This window comes from Dunckerocampus dactyliophorus, chromosome 1 (assembly GCF_027744805.1).
Source record: "Dunckerocampus dactyliophorus isolate RoL2022-P2 chromosome 1, RoL_Ddac_1.1, whole genome shotgun sequence".
NCBI classification, from domain to species: Eukaryota; Metazoa; Chordata; class Actinopteri; order Syngnathiformes; family Syngnathidae; genus Dunckerocampus; species Dunckerocampus dactyliophorus.
In genome coordinates, this window is record NC_072819.1 from 24461306 (window position 1) to 24475660 (window position 14355).

Here is a 14355-nt window from a genome sequence, read left to right on the forward strand (position 1 = left end):
TATCATACCGTATTGTGGGGTACCCTGAGATTCCTACCCCTATTCCCAATACTTCATGCGGCCCAGCCACAACCAGACCCTATCTCCAGCGGCCCCCAGGTAAATTGAGTTTGAGACCCCTGACTTAAAACCTCATTAAGATCCAGATGTGCAAAATGCAAATTCTAGCAATTTTTCAACTGGTCTAAGATTTTGATCAGAAGTATATCTACATGAAAAAATATAAGTAAAAATAAATGAATGAAAGTTTGAAGCCACACACACATGGCGGCTGAGTAGAAACACAACAAGTGTGTTCAACCAATCAGCATTCTTTTTTACCCGGGTAGATTTTGGTGGAAGCGCAGGGGAGGTATTTCAAACTACCAGAGTAAATAGTAAAGCTAAACATAAACATCCTGTGGTGGAAAAGGGACTAGAGTGTGAGAAGTCTATAGTTCAACATACAGCGAGTTTCACCACCGATCCAGTGCTTGCTATCCCTGACTTCAGTCAGCAGTTTGTGGTTGAAGTGGACGGTGGACAGTTTGGATATTGGCGTTAGGGCCATTCTCAATTTTTTGGCTGGTTTCATTTTGCTTTGTCTTATTGTCCTGGCTCCAAGAACACCAAGCCTGATGCATTTGTTGTATATATATTTGTGTGTGTTTAGTTAATTTAAATATGGTTGTATTATAGTTAAGAATATGGTAGTGTTGTGCAATAGATGTGATAGTTATGTGAAATGACATGTTTGAACGACAGGTGTCGCTAATTCGCAAGGTTGTACAGAGCGTAGAAGAAGTAGTTCAGGAAGTCAGAACAAGAAACCCGAAAAGGTGTTACAGACGCATGTTGAACGTATGTTGTGTTACAAAGTAAAGAAAAACCAAGAAACGACACTTCTGACGTCAACTTCATTCTGTGACTAGCAACGAAGTTACAGCTAAGTTATCACAGCATTGTTCTGTAATCTTAGGGCCGAAAGGGAGACCTGGGAAGTCAAAACTGTCTTACCAAGTTTGTGCTTTGTTTCTGCCCTGCATTGGTGTATTGCAGGCCAGGCCCAGGATGTGGAACAATTCGTCCATCCACGCAATTGCAACCTTTGACAAATTGTTGTTGATACTATGAGGGGTCATTTATTGGCCTCATACTAACCCAACCTCCTGTCACCGAGGTGTGAAAAAGTGTATTTGTGGCTCAGCAATGTTTTTGGTGGCCCAAAATGGCTGATGATGTGTCTGAATATTTTGCTGCTTGTTCGGTTTGTGCGACTAACAAATCATCTTCCCAGAAACCCATGTGGGAGGTCAGGCCTTTGTCCATTCTTTGTCAGCCCTAGTACCACATCTTTTTGGATTTTAATTCTGAACTGCCACCTTCTGAGGGGAAGACGGTGGTTCTCATGGTGGTGGATATATTTTCCACCACCATGACACGCTGTACTTTTTGTTAAAATCCCTTCAGCCAAAGAAACGGCCGAAGTACTTGTCAATAATATTTTTTATATTTTTGGTTTTCCTCAGGATGCGGTGTCCCATCATGGTCCCATTTATTTCTTTGTTATGGAAGGATTTCTGTCGATTGCTGGGGTCCACGGTCAGTCTTTCTTTGTAATGAACAGATAGAAAGGCTAAATCAAGTGCTGGAGACCAAGCTCGCCTCTCGGAACCCCTCTTCCTGGGTCCAGCAGCTTTTGTGGGTGGAGATGGCGCACAACAGCTTTCACTCCCCATTCACCAGTATGTCACCACATCACATGGTGTTTGGCTACCAACCCTTTTTGTTTTCCACGCCTGTCAAGAATTCCACAATTCCCTTTGCTTTAGTCTTGGTGGGACATTACAAAAGAATCTGGAAATGGGCCCACAACAACCTTCAATGTTATTCGGACATCTACGAGGCTGCGATGAAGCACAGGAGAACACCGACCCCTTCTATGCTGTTGGTTAGAAAGTTTGGTTGTCCACCAAGAACCTTCCTCTGCGGGCGGGGGCCTGTTATGCCTTCCACCTTCCTGGCCCTGTGATCCCACCCTCTTAAACCTCCCTTTGTCTACCTGTGTACAAGTGTTCTTCATTACCACTCTTTACCTGCTCCGTATTTATGCTCTCTATTCTCACAGTCAGTTGCCAGTTCATTGTATTTCATTCCACTTCCCAGCATTCACAGTTCTTACCTTACCTGGTTATTGACCTCTGCCTGTTTTCTGACTAAATTTTTTGCCCACCGTTTTTGGAGACCTCCGTTTATTTGGACAGACTTCCTGTGTACCCACCTTTCCTCAAGTATCAAGACTTCCCCGAGATGTGTCTCGCAGCTCTGCCTTTGGAGCCACCTCTCTGCCACGAGTCCTGACAGTAAAGTTAGAGATTAAAAATGGAAAAAAAACCACACTAATTATGACTGTAATTAATTAATCGCAATTCATCTTTTAATTTGACACCCCTAATTTGGATTACTGAAAACCAATACACTCAGCCCTGCAATGAGATATTTAAAAGACACTCAAAGTTTAGTCAAAGATATAATAACTACATATAATTTCAATACATTTAAAGTATGCTTCCTCTGTATGGATAGAAAAGTGTTTCTTATTACAATACAATATTACAATAACTATCTGTAACCAAAGACACAAAATCATATAGGCTTCTCAGAGGTTACTCAACATGTTTTATTATGCCTAAAATCATATCTCTTTGAATTTCAATGGTGCAAAAATAACTTTAAAATCATTGGAATTAAACGATGATAGAAGTAACATCTCTTCTGTATTGGAATAATCGTGTCACATTCTGTTTTTTGGCCTGGTTTTATGTTGTCGTTCTGGACGCACCTGATTGCTATCTTCATTAGTTCCCTGTTTTACCTGCTCCCACATGGTGGTTGCAGGTTTGTACTCTCGCCTCTGACTATGTGTGCAGATTTTTTTACCCAAGTATCTATTTTCCGTTAGTCTAGTTTCTCGTACCTGTGCGTCCCGTGGGCCACCTTTTTGGGCCCCCTTAGTTCTTTAAGTACTTGTTTCCCGGCTTGCCTTTTGTTACCTCCCTGCCTGTGATTTTGTATGTTTTCCCTGACTTATCCTTGCTTCCGGAGCCAAGCCTGTTAAATAAAAAGTGCATACTGCTCTAAACCGGTGTCTGACGCTGCATCCTGGGATCCACCTCTACCACTAACCCTGACAAATCGGCCTGTAAGAAAATAATAGCTCTCTTTTCAACTCTTACTTGACAAATAAATAACTAAAAAATATGAAATAATATTAGGTTAGTGCCCCATTGCGGGTCAGTTTAATGGCCCAATAAAAAAAAACAATAAAAAGCAGGACATTTTCATCACTTAAAAAAAAAAAAAACAGGACGGCCAGGACAGGAGGTGAAAACAGGACATGTCGTGGGAAAACAGGATGTTTGGTCACCCTACTTTAGTCCATTTTAAACATTTGTGTCATGCTAAAGCAAACATTTTTCTTCTTCCTGCTTTGTCCCAAACAGGAGCAGAGCCACTGGAGATTGTAACCTATTTTGCCGCTTAGCTAAAATTATCTTGTACCCCTAAGGCTCAGTTGCTCCATGGGCGTTAGTAAGCCAAGCATAAAGGTTGCTCTGTAATGTCTGAAGAAAAATGTCTCCAGATATGGAGAAGCAGGAATGCATTTGGTAGTCACTACTGTGTCCTTATACTATACTATATTGTACTTGATGCTCCTTAAGTCTAATTTTGAGTTTGGAAGGAAATAACTACTTGGGCTCCTTCAGCCAGTCGACAGAAGCCTAGTTTGCAAAATACAGAGCAGCTGCTTAAACATTTGCGTCACACTGATTCCAGTTTTTTTTTTTTTTTGGTAAATCTAAATCTGTCCAATCTTCTTGCCAAATCATCACATTCCTCTTCTTCACTATTCCCTGTCCTTGCACAGACAAAGACTTTTCAGGCTTTTCCTGTGGAGCACCGAATGTGTTGCCTACATGCCCTGAGAGCTCATGGCATTAAAGGACATGCACACATTGTTGTTGTCAGGTCAAGAACCAACAGCATGCTGGGAAATTAAACTCATCCAGTGCCTTGAGGCATAACCCTGCAAAGTATTTTGACTTCAGGACTATGCACATGCTGTCTGAACTGAGATTTCACTGACCATTCACTTCACCTGACACGTGCATTATTTGGCTATACAGGACGGTATTCTCACAAATACAGTTACCCGTTAGCGGACTTTGCTGTCCAAAATGTGGGGATTGGGACTGCTGCAACTCATTTATAATGCTGTTATGATAAGGCGGCATGATAACATTTACGTTACCATATTTCTTCAAATAGTATAGTGTGTAGGGATTGACAACGAGTATCCGTTACGGATAATGCATTTTTGCCGAGTATGAGCATGAAACGCATACAGCTCATCATTATCCGTAATTGTGATGACGTAAAATCCTCATTATGTATCCACTCTTCACGCTCTGTGATTGGCCAGTCACGCACAGCGACCTCCCCTCCCTAGACAGACTCGCTGGCAGCGCCTGTCTGTATTGTGTCTGTGTGTCAGGGTTTGTGCGAGTAAATTTTTCAACCCTTTCCATACAAGTCCATACAAAGTGAATCAAACTAGAGTCAAATTTTCGCACGTCTGTAAATAAATCTACAAGTCTGCTACAGCTTTTCTTTGTTCACATCGGTAATTCACACGTTGACACGAGATGACGTCTCAGCCGCACAAGATGCGTTTGTAGCTAACTATTGTGTGCTAGATGGATACTGGAGCGTGGCAGGAAAGATGACTGCTGTCTGTGACGTAAGTATTGTCCCGCTCATGCGCTAAAAATACTTTTTTTCCCGTTTGTATGCATGGTAACTTCGCTCCGAATTAAGTCTTTCTTTCGTCATGCATTTACTGTGTAATCCTCACGAGAGGCTTGCCACCGGGACGGACCTCCTCAAACTGCTGTGTGTGCACTGCTGTGAAAACCTGCATCAAGGCTTTGCATGTAGCAGGGGTCTTTTAGTGCTAGTGCTACGAAAACACAGCATGGACACACTCATTTGTTAACCCTCCTTCTTCCCTGTGAAATATGTAAACCAGGCATGTCCAAAGTGTGGCCCAGGCATGTGAACGACACATTTTAGAAGCAAAATATAAAATAAAACTGGAAAAATAAAACAAAAAAGCATAAAGTCAGTAAGAAAAAACTGAAAGTTGCGGAAGAGTTGACACTAAAAAGTGATAAGTCTTACAGATCACTTACACACATACACAGTACACATATAGCTGACTAATAAACAATAAATACAGCAACTTCTGATCAATCCATGTTAATTTCAGACTTTATGTACTAATTTAAGCCCCGCCCATTCCTGGTTAAACCACGCCCACTTCTGGTTTATACCCCTCCCATTCCGAGTACAGATACGGATACAGATCATTTAGATGGGTGAACAGATACAGATACAGGTAGTGGTGTACTCGCTCATCCCTAATAGTATGATTAATTTGTTTCAGACATGGTTCATAACTTATGTCAAGGAACATGACATTACGTTACATTTCCCCAATTCGACATGTCCAAAAAGGAGTAGGAAGAAGCAGAGTTAATTAAATCCTTCCCCTTCTCCATACAAGTGGTCCGTTTCGTGGTTACATACGCACTGCCATTCATTATTAATATTGTGCAAAAAGAAAACTAGTTAAGTGCGCACGGTGGAGTAATGTGCAGGCGGATGAATACGCTGACAGACTGGCAAAGTAACACGTAGTCGTGTCACAGGAAGGACAGTGTCACTGTAGTTGTTTTTAATTAACTATTTACGTTTAATCTCTATTATGACTCCCAAGGCAATGAGGCAGACTCATCTGGTGGCAGCGTGTAAAAGTGTCAAAAGTGAAATTGGACATCTTATGATGCTCAGTGGAGAAATCAACATTGGCATCCACTATCCAAGCTGCTGAAACATGGTGATCATCATGAACGATAAAGATGGTATTCTTGAAGATGTGAAAGGATTTGCTCCTATGAAATTATTGAGACTTCCTCCTTCCAATAAGCCTGTCTCCTTTTAACCCCCCACCCAGTGTACAAGACAACCACAGGGATTACTCTCTGTTTCATATAATTATTAGGTGGCTTCGGTCGCACGGTGCCCTAGTGGTTAGCATGTTGGCCACACAGTCAGGAGATCTAGAAGATCTGGGTTCAAATCTCTGTTGGGCATATCTTTGTGGCGTTTGCATGTTCTCTCCGTGCATGCATGGATTTTCTCCGGGTACTCCGGTTTCCTCCCACATTCCAAAAACATGCATGTTAGGTTAATTGGAGACTCTAAATTGTCTTATTAAATTATGAATGTGAGTGTGAATGGTTGTTTGTCTATATGTGCCCTGCGATTGGCTGGCGACCAGTCAAGGGTATACCTCACCTCTCGCCCAAAGACAGCTGAGATAGGCTCCAGCATACCCGTGACCCTAGTGAGGTTAAGCGGCATAGAAAGTGGATGGATGGATGAAAGTTATGCTTGAAATGTATCTTTTCATAAAAGCTGTTTTTCTCCCTTTGGCTTCACGTTCACATTCACGTTACATCTGATACCAGCTGTAAAGCTGAAGTTTAGAATTTTAGATGGGTGAGAATTTTGGCGATACAGTGTTCCCTCGCGACATCGCGGTTCACATTTTGCGGATTCGCTGTTTCACAAGTGCAATTTTGCATATTTTTTAAGAGCATATGAACGCGCATTGTGTTTTGCGTCCTTGTGGTGTATTAGAGCGATCTTTCGGTGCTCTGTTGTATGTCTATTATTGTATTTACTACTGCTATCAGTAGAGAGTAGAGCAGGGGTCACCAATGTGGTGCCCGCGGGCACCAGGTAGCCCCCCACGACCACATGAGGTGCCCGCAAGCCTGCTTTTCATTCAGGTTTTCATTTAATAATGAAAGAACACTAGAAAAAAATGCATTCTGAAATACAAAATATGAGTTGTGGACTCCAGCATTTTGTTAATGTTCTGGTAAAACAAGCATATTCGCTTTGTTTGGGTTTAAAATAAGCTCTGAAAATAAATGTTACAAAAATGAGTAGCTCTTGGCCATTTTCATTTTGTAAAAGTAGCTCTCACAAGGAAAAACGTTGGTGACCCCTGGAGTAGAGAGTGTTGAATGCTCAAGTTGAAGACGTGTTTACGTGCCTGTACGAGCATATTAGGAACCCACAGCAGCCAATAGCCGGCCAAACATAGAGCCACAACAGTACTTATTGGCTAAGGGAGAACCTTCCCATCGTGTTCTGCATCTGATTGGCTTTAGACTATTGTCAATCAATCTCCTCCGTGCCGCTAGCAAACTAGCTAACTGTGTGAGGCGCTTGCTAACCGCCAATCAACAATAGAAGAAGAAGAAGCTAACCGGTTAAAGGAGTCTTCCGTTCAAGGTGCGGGACGTGGAGGAGGACGACGGCAGGAGGAATATATTTTAACAAAGATCCAAAAACACTACAGCCGAACGGCGCCAAGGCGAAGAAGCACGGTCAGAGAAGTGAATATGCGCGAGTCACTTAATATTTTGTGTCCAATCTAGTAAATTTATCATTAAAATTTAAACAAAATTTGGACTTTGAGAGTGCTTAAAGTGTGGGAAAATGTTAATGCCTGTCTGAGAAAAGTGTATAAAGTGTATTGTGAGGGGTTTCAGAGCCTTAAAACATATATAATAATGGTGAACAAAATTAAGTTGGCTACTTTGCGGATTTCACTTATTGCGGGCTATTTTGGGAACCTATCCCCCACGATAAATGAGGGAACACTGTAGACATTTCAATTAAACAGAAATAACTCTTGGAAAAACAAAAAAAAATTGAGGTCCAATGACAAGAAGAGAGTTCACTTCACTGGAGGCGAGAGCAATAAAGATAGTGACTAGGAATAGACTAAAAACTCTTTATAGAAATAAGTAGGGTCCAGAAAAATAAAAAAAGCAAGCAGAGCTACCCTTAAGTGAGTAAAGGAGACTGCAGTATAGTATAGATTTTATATGTTGTATTTAATATAATACAGCTTATATTGTAGTATATATGATATACTATACTACATACATATACAGTATCAGCCCTGCGGGGTATTGGTACTTGCTGCTGCCTTTCCTGCAGATGGGCATGGGTTCAACTCCCGGCCAGGACATCTGACATCCAGCCATTTGAGATTTCCAGTGCTGGTCCCAATCCTGGATAAATGGGATGCTTGATGCATCTGAAAGACAAAATGTATTTACCTGTATATAGTCGGGGTGTCACAGGCAGGCATCATCACACAGGATCCCGCACGATTAAAACGATACTTCAGGTTGCTGATGCTGCCATCCACTCTGCTGATCTCTTGCTCACCCCCATACTGGATATAACTGCAAACCACGATGTTCTTCTACCAAACTTGACTGATTTCTGTGCGAATATTACATTCATGCAGGTTCCAACAGGTCTTTTGCAGTATTTGCGGCAATTGGGATGCAGTTTAATGAATGATTCATCAGTAAAATCACATTTCTGCCACTTTTTTGCTGTCCATCGTTTCTGTAAGCTTGTCAAATGCAACACCATTGTTTAGTTGTCTCTAAATTCTTGCTGCACGTGAAATTCTTGCTGCCACACTTTGAAAGTGTAAGTGAAGTAAGTGTAAATTAAGTGTTTGAAAAGGGTATATTATTTCTGATGTATTCCAGGTGCATCCTGTCATTTACACCATCCAAGCAATCGTGACATCCTCTGACTTGAAGTTTGACCAGCTTGAGGTGGACTTTGGCTACTGTTCTATTTACCAATCCATCAAGAGCAGTGTACGCCTGACTAACATGTCCCTGTTACCTCAAGAGTTTGGCTTTGTGGCCATTCCAGAGGTACGGTGTCTTAGCTGGACGTATTACATTTTGCCATTGGCTCTTTTTTGCTTTGCTAGCAATCATGTTTATGCTCTCCTGGCGCCATAGTGTGTCGAAGTCCAACCAAATGATGGCTTTGGCACTCTCCTCCCACAAGAAACGCTGGAGATTGATGTCATTTTCAGCGCCAGCAAAGCCAAAGAGTACCGTTTCCATCTTAGCTGCAAGTCTGGAATTAACAGGTGAACTTTAGCCCACCATTACACATCACTGAAACCTATATTAAACAATATTGCATATTTATTTGTTTTTCAGGGTTTTCCCCCTGGCTTGCCGTGCCATGGGTGTGTGCCCTCCCTTGGAGCTTTCTCATTATCTGGTCCAGTTTGGGCCCACGGCAGTCGGCGACCACTCCACCGCGCTTCTGTACCTCACTTATAGCCAAACTGGACAAAAGCTGTCTCAACAACCTGTGTGTGCCGAGGGAAGACTGTTCTCCTTCACCCCATCTCGGGGCTCCAGTTTCAAGATCTCTCCTGCTGCAGGGCGTCTGCTACCTGGAGAGGTGAGTCCTCACTCATAAACATTTTTCACTTGTTTTGCATTTTGCTCATGGCAACTCATGGCAATCCTTTTTTTTTCAGTCAACACATATGCATGTGAATCTATGCATGTACGTTGGTTCAGTGGGAAATTTAGGTCAGTAAAATACATGCATAGGCATACAAGGAACTCAAAAGTGTTGAATTTAATTTCTGATACTGCTGCACCGAATTTTGGCAAAAATGGCATAACTACAGCAACTATTTAGCATGCAAAATTGTAAATCTACAGTCATGCCAAAAACACTGGTACCTTTGACATGCCAATATTTTTGGCCATGGCCGTATAGCAGTGGTTCTCAATTACTTTCTTTCATTCCCCCATTTGAAATACTACTGAGAAACTGATAATATCTATTTATTTATCTGTACTGTGCAGACTGAACTGAATACACATTGTATTCATGAACACATTACTTGTTGTATTTATAATAAAGACATAATGATCACAATAAACAACTAACCCTCGAGTTCAAAATAAGCAAGCTGTCATAGCGGTTGCTGGCTTTATGGTGTCACGGCGCCATCTCCTGGAAATATACCGAAAGTGAACGTCCTCAAGTAAAACAGTGTTCAAGAATTACTGCATATTACTGTAATCATGCATTGTCATCAGTTATTTGCGTGATTTAATTTTTTTTCCTTCAGCAAAACCGTGGCCCCCTTGCAGTAATTCTTGATTTATATTATATATTATATTATAATATAATATTATAATATAATATTATCCATCCATCCATTTTATATTATATTTATATTATTGATTTATATATAATTTATATATAAGTAAATTTCCCCGCTGTGGGATAAATAAAGTACATACACACATATGGTAGTATTAATTGATAGCTACTCTACGTGGAAGAGGTAACTTTATGTAACATTATTATAATGTTATGTCAATCATGGCAAATTGTTTGTCAAACTACAAGAGCGATGGGTTCCTCCATATTTGATAAGGATTTTACATTTTGGTATACACATCAAACCATACAAACTAGATGGGGTAAGAGCATATCTTCATCCTTGCTAGTGACTAATGGGGTCCGACAAGGTGGAATACTGTCACCTGTTCTTTTCACTTTATATATGGATGAGCTTTCCAAAAAATTGAAAGCGTGTAAGACTGGATGCATGGTGGGGGAGAGTCTCGGTAATCATTTGTTGTATGCTGATGACTTAGTCGTCGTGTCTCCTTACAGTGCTGCTTACAGCAACTGCTCAGGATCTGCTCAAGTTATGGTGTCCATTATGATATTGAATTTAGCCCAAAAAAAAAAGAGTGTAGTTATGATTGTTAAACACCAAAGAGGATAATAAGCTCGACTTTCCTTCTTTCTTTATGGCCGACAAAGTGCTAAATTCAAGAGATTCAAGAGAGTTTTATTGTCATGTGCATGGTAAAACAGCAGTTATACCATGCAATGAAAATCTTATTCTGTTCATTCTCCCAAGGAAAAGAAAGAAAAACACAAGAAAGAATAAGAACATAAGAAACATAAACACATATACATAAATACCAAGAAATTAAGCAACAACAACAGAAGAGACATTAATGCAAGTAAATAATACAAATAAATAAATAAATAAATAAAGTGCTATGAGTGTGTGTTGCGTGTGGCGTGTCTGAGTGCTTCATTGAGAAGCCTGATGGCCTGTGGGTAAAAGCTGTTTGCCAGCCTTGTGGTCCTGGACTTCAAACTCCTGTAGCGTCTGCCTGACGGTAGGAGTGTGAATAATGAGTGTTGTGGATGTGTGCTGTCCTTGATGAGGTTGTGTGTTCTGCGTAGGACTCTAGATGTATAAATGTCTTGCAGTGAGGGGAGGGCTGCCCCAACAATGTTCTGTGAGGTCTTGATCACCCGCTGGAGTGCCTTCCTATCACGTGTTGTACAGTTACCGTACCAAACAGTGATGGAGGCGGTAAGGACACTTTCGATAGTGCATCTGTAGAAGCAACTCAGGATTTTGGTGGACATGCCAAATTTCCTCAGTCTTCTCAGGAAGTACAGTCTCCTTTGGGACTTCTTCAGAATTTGTTGGGTGTTGTGAGACCAGGTGAGGTCCTCGCTGATGTGTGTGCCAAGGAACTTGAAGGTTTTCACCCTCTCCACCTCAGTCTCACCAATAAACAGGGGTCTATGCGGCTCCTTTTCCCTTGTTCTTGGGTCGATGATCATCTCTTTAGTCTTATCTGTATTGAGAAGGAGATTGTTATCACGACACCAAGCTATGAGGTCCGCCACCTCTCTTCTGTATGATGTTTCAACACCACCAGTGATCAGGCCGATGACTGTAGTGTCATCCGCAAATTTAATGATGCTGGTGTTGTTCTGGGAGGCCACGCAATCGTAGGTGAAGAGCGTGTAGAGGAGTGGACTCAGCACACACCCCTGTGGGGTCCCAGTGCTCACAATTCTTGAGCTGGATGTGCGGTTGTGGACTCTGACTGACTGGGGTCTGCCTGTGAGAAAGTTAAACACCCAGTTACAGAGGGAGGGAGACAGGCCAAGTGTGAGGAGCTTATCTGTGAGTTTGTGGGAGCTGACTGTTAAAAGCAGAGCTATAGTCTATAAATAGCATTCTGACGTATGTGTCCTGGCCCTGTAGGTGAGAAAGGGCTGTGTGGATGGCAGTGTTGACTGCATCATCCGTGGACCGGTTCTGGCGATATGCAAACTGTAGAGGGTCCACAGTTGCCGCCGGGATGCTCTTTTTGATGTGGGTCATGACTATTCTTTCAAAGCACTTCATGACAATAGGAGTGAGTGCTATAGGGCGATAGTCATTCAAGCAGGTCACGTTGCTCTTCTTGGGTACGGGCACTATGGTGGTGGACTTAAAGCAGGTCGGTACAGATGCTTGTGCAAGCGACAGGTTAAATATGTCAGCAAGCACATCAGCTAGCTCTGATGAGCAAACCCGAAGTGCACGTCCTGAGATGTTGTCTGGGCCTGCTGCTTTTCGTGGGTTTGTTTTGTTTAGAACCCTGCGCACATCAGCTGATGTCACCATGAGAGGTGCGTCCTGTGTGCTCCCCAGGTTCAGCCACCCTCTCTGCTCATCAGAAGTTTGGGTGTCAAAGCGGGCATAGAACTCGTTCAGCTCATCTGGAAGTGTGGTTTGGCTGGACGTGGCTACGCTACTCTGCTGTCGATAGTCTGTGATGTGCTGGAGCCCCGCCCACATGCGCCGAGGGTCTGAGGTGGAATAGTAGCCCTCCAGCTTCTGTCTGTACTGTCTTTTGGCCTCCCGTATGGACCTCCTCAGGTCATATCTGGCCTTTTTGTAGTCATCAGCGGTGCCCATGACAAATGCAGTCGAACGAGCACGTAGCTTAGCCCTTACATCACAGTTCATCCACTGTTTTTGGTTAGGGTATTTTCTGTAATACTTGGTGGTGGTAACAGTCTCTATACATGTGCTAATGTAGCCAGTAACAGCAGAAGCATATTCATCCAAATCAACAGTAAATGTGGTGAACAAAATCAAAATATTTGGGTCATATTATTCAGGATGATTTATGTGATGATGATGATGTGCAGTGCCAGTGCTGTAAACTGTATGCACAGGCCAATATGCTGGCACGTAAATTTCGCATGTGTACAGGTGATGTTAAGATAGCCCTTTTTAGACCCTACTGTACTCCACTCTATACAGCTCATTTGTTTACAGTTACAGTAAAGTCAAAATGAATAAGCTTCAGGTGGCATTTAATGACACAATCAGAATTTCGCACCAGCTCCAAGGTGGACCAGTGCCAGCCATGTGTTTGTAACTAGCAATGTTCCCAGCTTTCATGCTGTGTTGTAGATATTTTATCTATAAATGTATGCAGCAATTAGCTGATTAAAAAAATGTAATGATATTAGCCTTGATTGAGCCATTACAAAGTGAAACAAGGTATTCCTCTTGTTTTTGGAAACATTGGAACAAATGCCTGTACTTATTCTAATTACTATGGACAGCAATGATTATATGTGTGTTTTGTGTTGTGTTTTTGTAGTGTACTTTTATATATAGGAATATAGACCTTTGGGTCTTGCAATAAAGTTTCAACAAATTATTATCTTACAAATTTCTACACCATCCTTGTTGTTGCACTACAGAGATGTCTGGTCCATGTGACCTTCAGACCCAAACTGGAAGACGAGGACATCAAGGAAGAGGCTGAACGTCTCCTCCTCAAAGCCAAGCAGCTCACTGAGGAGGAAAAACTCTTTGACGATGAGGTACAACTTTGTTCTCTTTTAGGGTGGTACACATATTTAGATTCATGGTCAAAATGTAGGTGATAGGTCTAAGCCAGGAGTGTCCTCCCAGGGCCACAGAAAAGTCAATGAATGCCAGCGTCATCTGCCATTTTTAGTTAAGGCTTCGTTACGCTTAGTGGCGGGTGGTCAGGGCGAGTAAAGCTTCTGTACTGGCCTAGCACTTACCTACATTTACAACTGCAATTCGACTATTTGTTTCATGAAATTGTATGAATTTATTCTTCACAAACTATTATTTTCATTTTGTAGCTTATGTCATGGCTGCACTGCTTCCAGTACTGTATGTGTGTGTATGCTAGATCCAATCAGATTTCAGATCTGTTGCCATGTCAATCTAATCTGCCCAGGGCCTTCAGAGTTAGCAGTGATTGGTTGGTCAGAGCAAAACAAAGCAAAGTTTAACAAGCAGAAGGTGGCGGAAATGCACACCAAAAGCTGCTTGCTAAACACCAATAAACAACTGTTGCGCTTTGCACACAATAACGGCTATCTATCTATCTATCTATCTATCTATCTATCTTCCTTCCTTCCTTCCTTCCTTCCTTCAAGGCGGATTTTTCCGAAAAAGCTAGAGATTGTAAGGAGAGGTGGACCAACTCTTAAACTAGCCAGTTTTGTCTCAGCTTGGGAAAG

The 14355-nt window shown here is 41.9% G+C and overlaps 1 protein-coding gene across 1 annotated transcript in view; it reads left to right on the top strand.

Annotated features, from left to right (window-relative positions):
* cfap74 (cilia and flagella associated protein 74) overlaps window positions 1-14355 on the top strand; it is an 88482-nt gene that overhangs the window by 58669 nt on the left and 15458 nt on the right. Inside the window, exons 24-27 of the mRNA XM_054780615.1 lie at window positions 8691-8864; window positions 8955-9088; window positions 9162-9411; window positions 13558-13680. Coding sequence (XP_054636590.1) covers window positions 8691-8864; window positions 8955-9088; window positions 9162-9411; window positions 13558-13680 — 681 coding nt within the window. The remainder of the gene's footprint in view (window positions 1-8690; window positions 8865-8954; window positions 9089-9161; window positions 9412-13557; window positions 13681-14355) is intronic.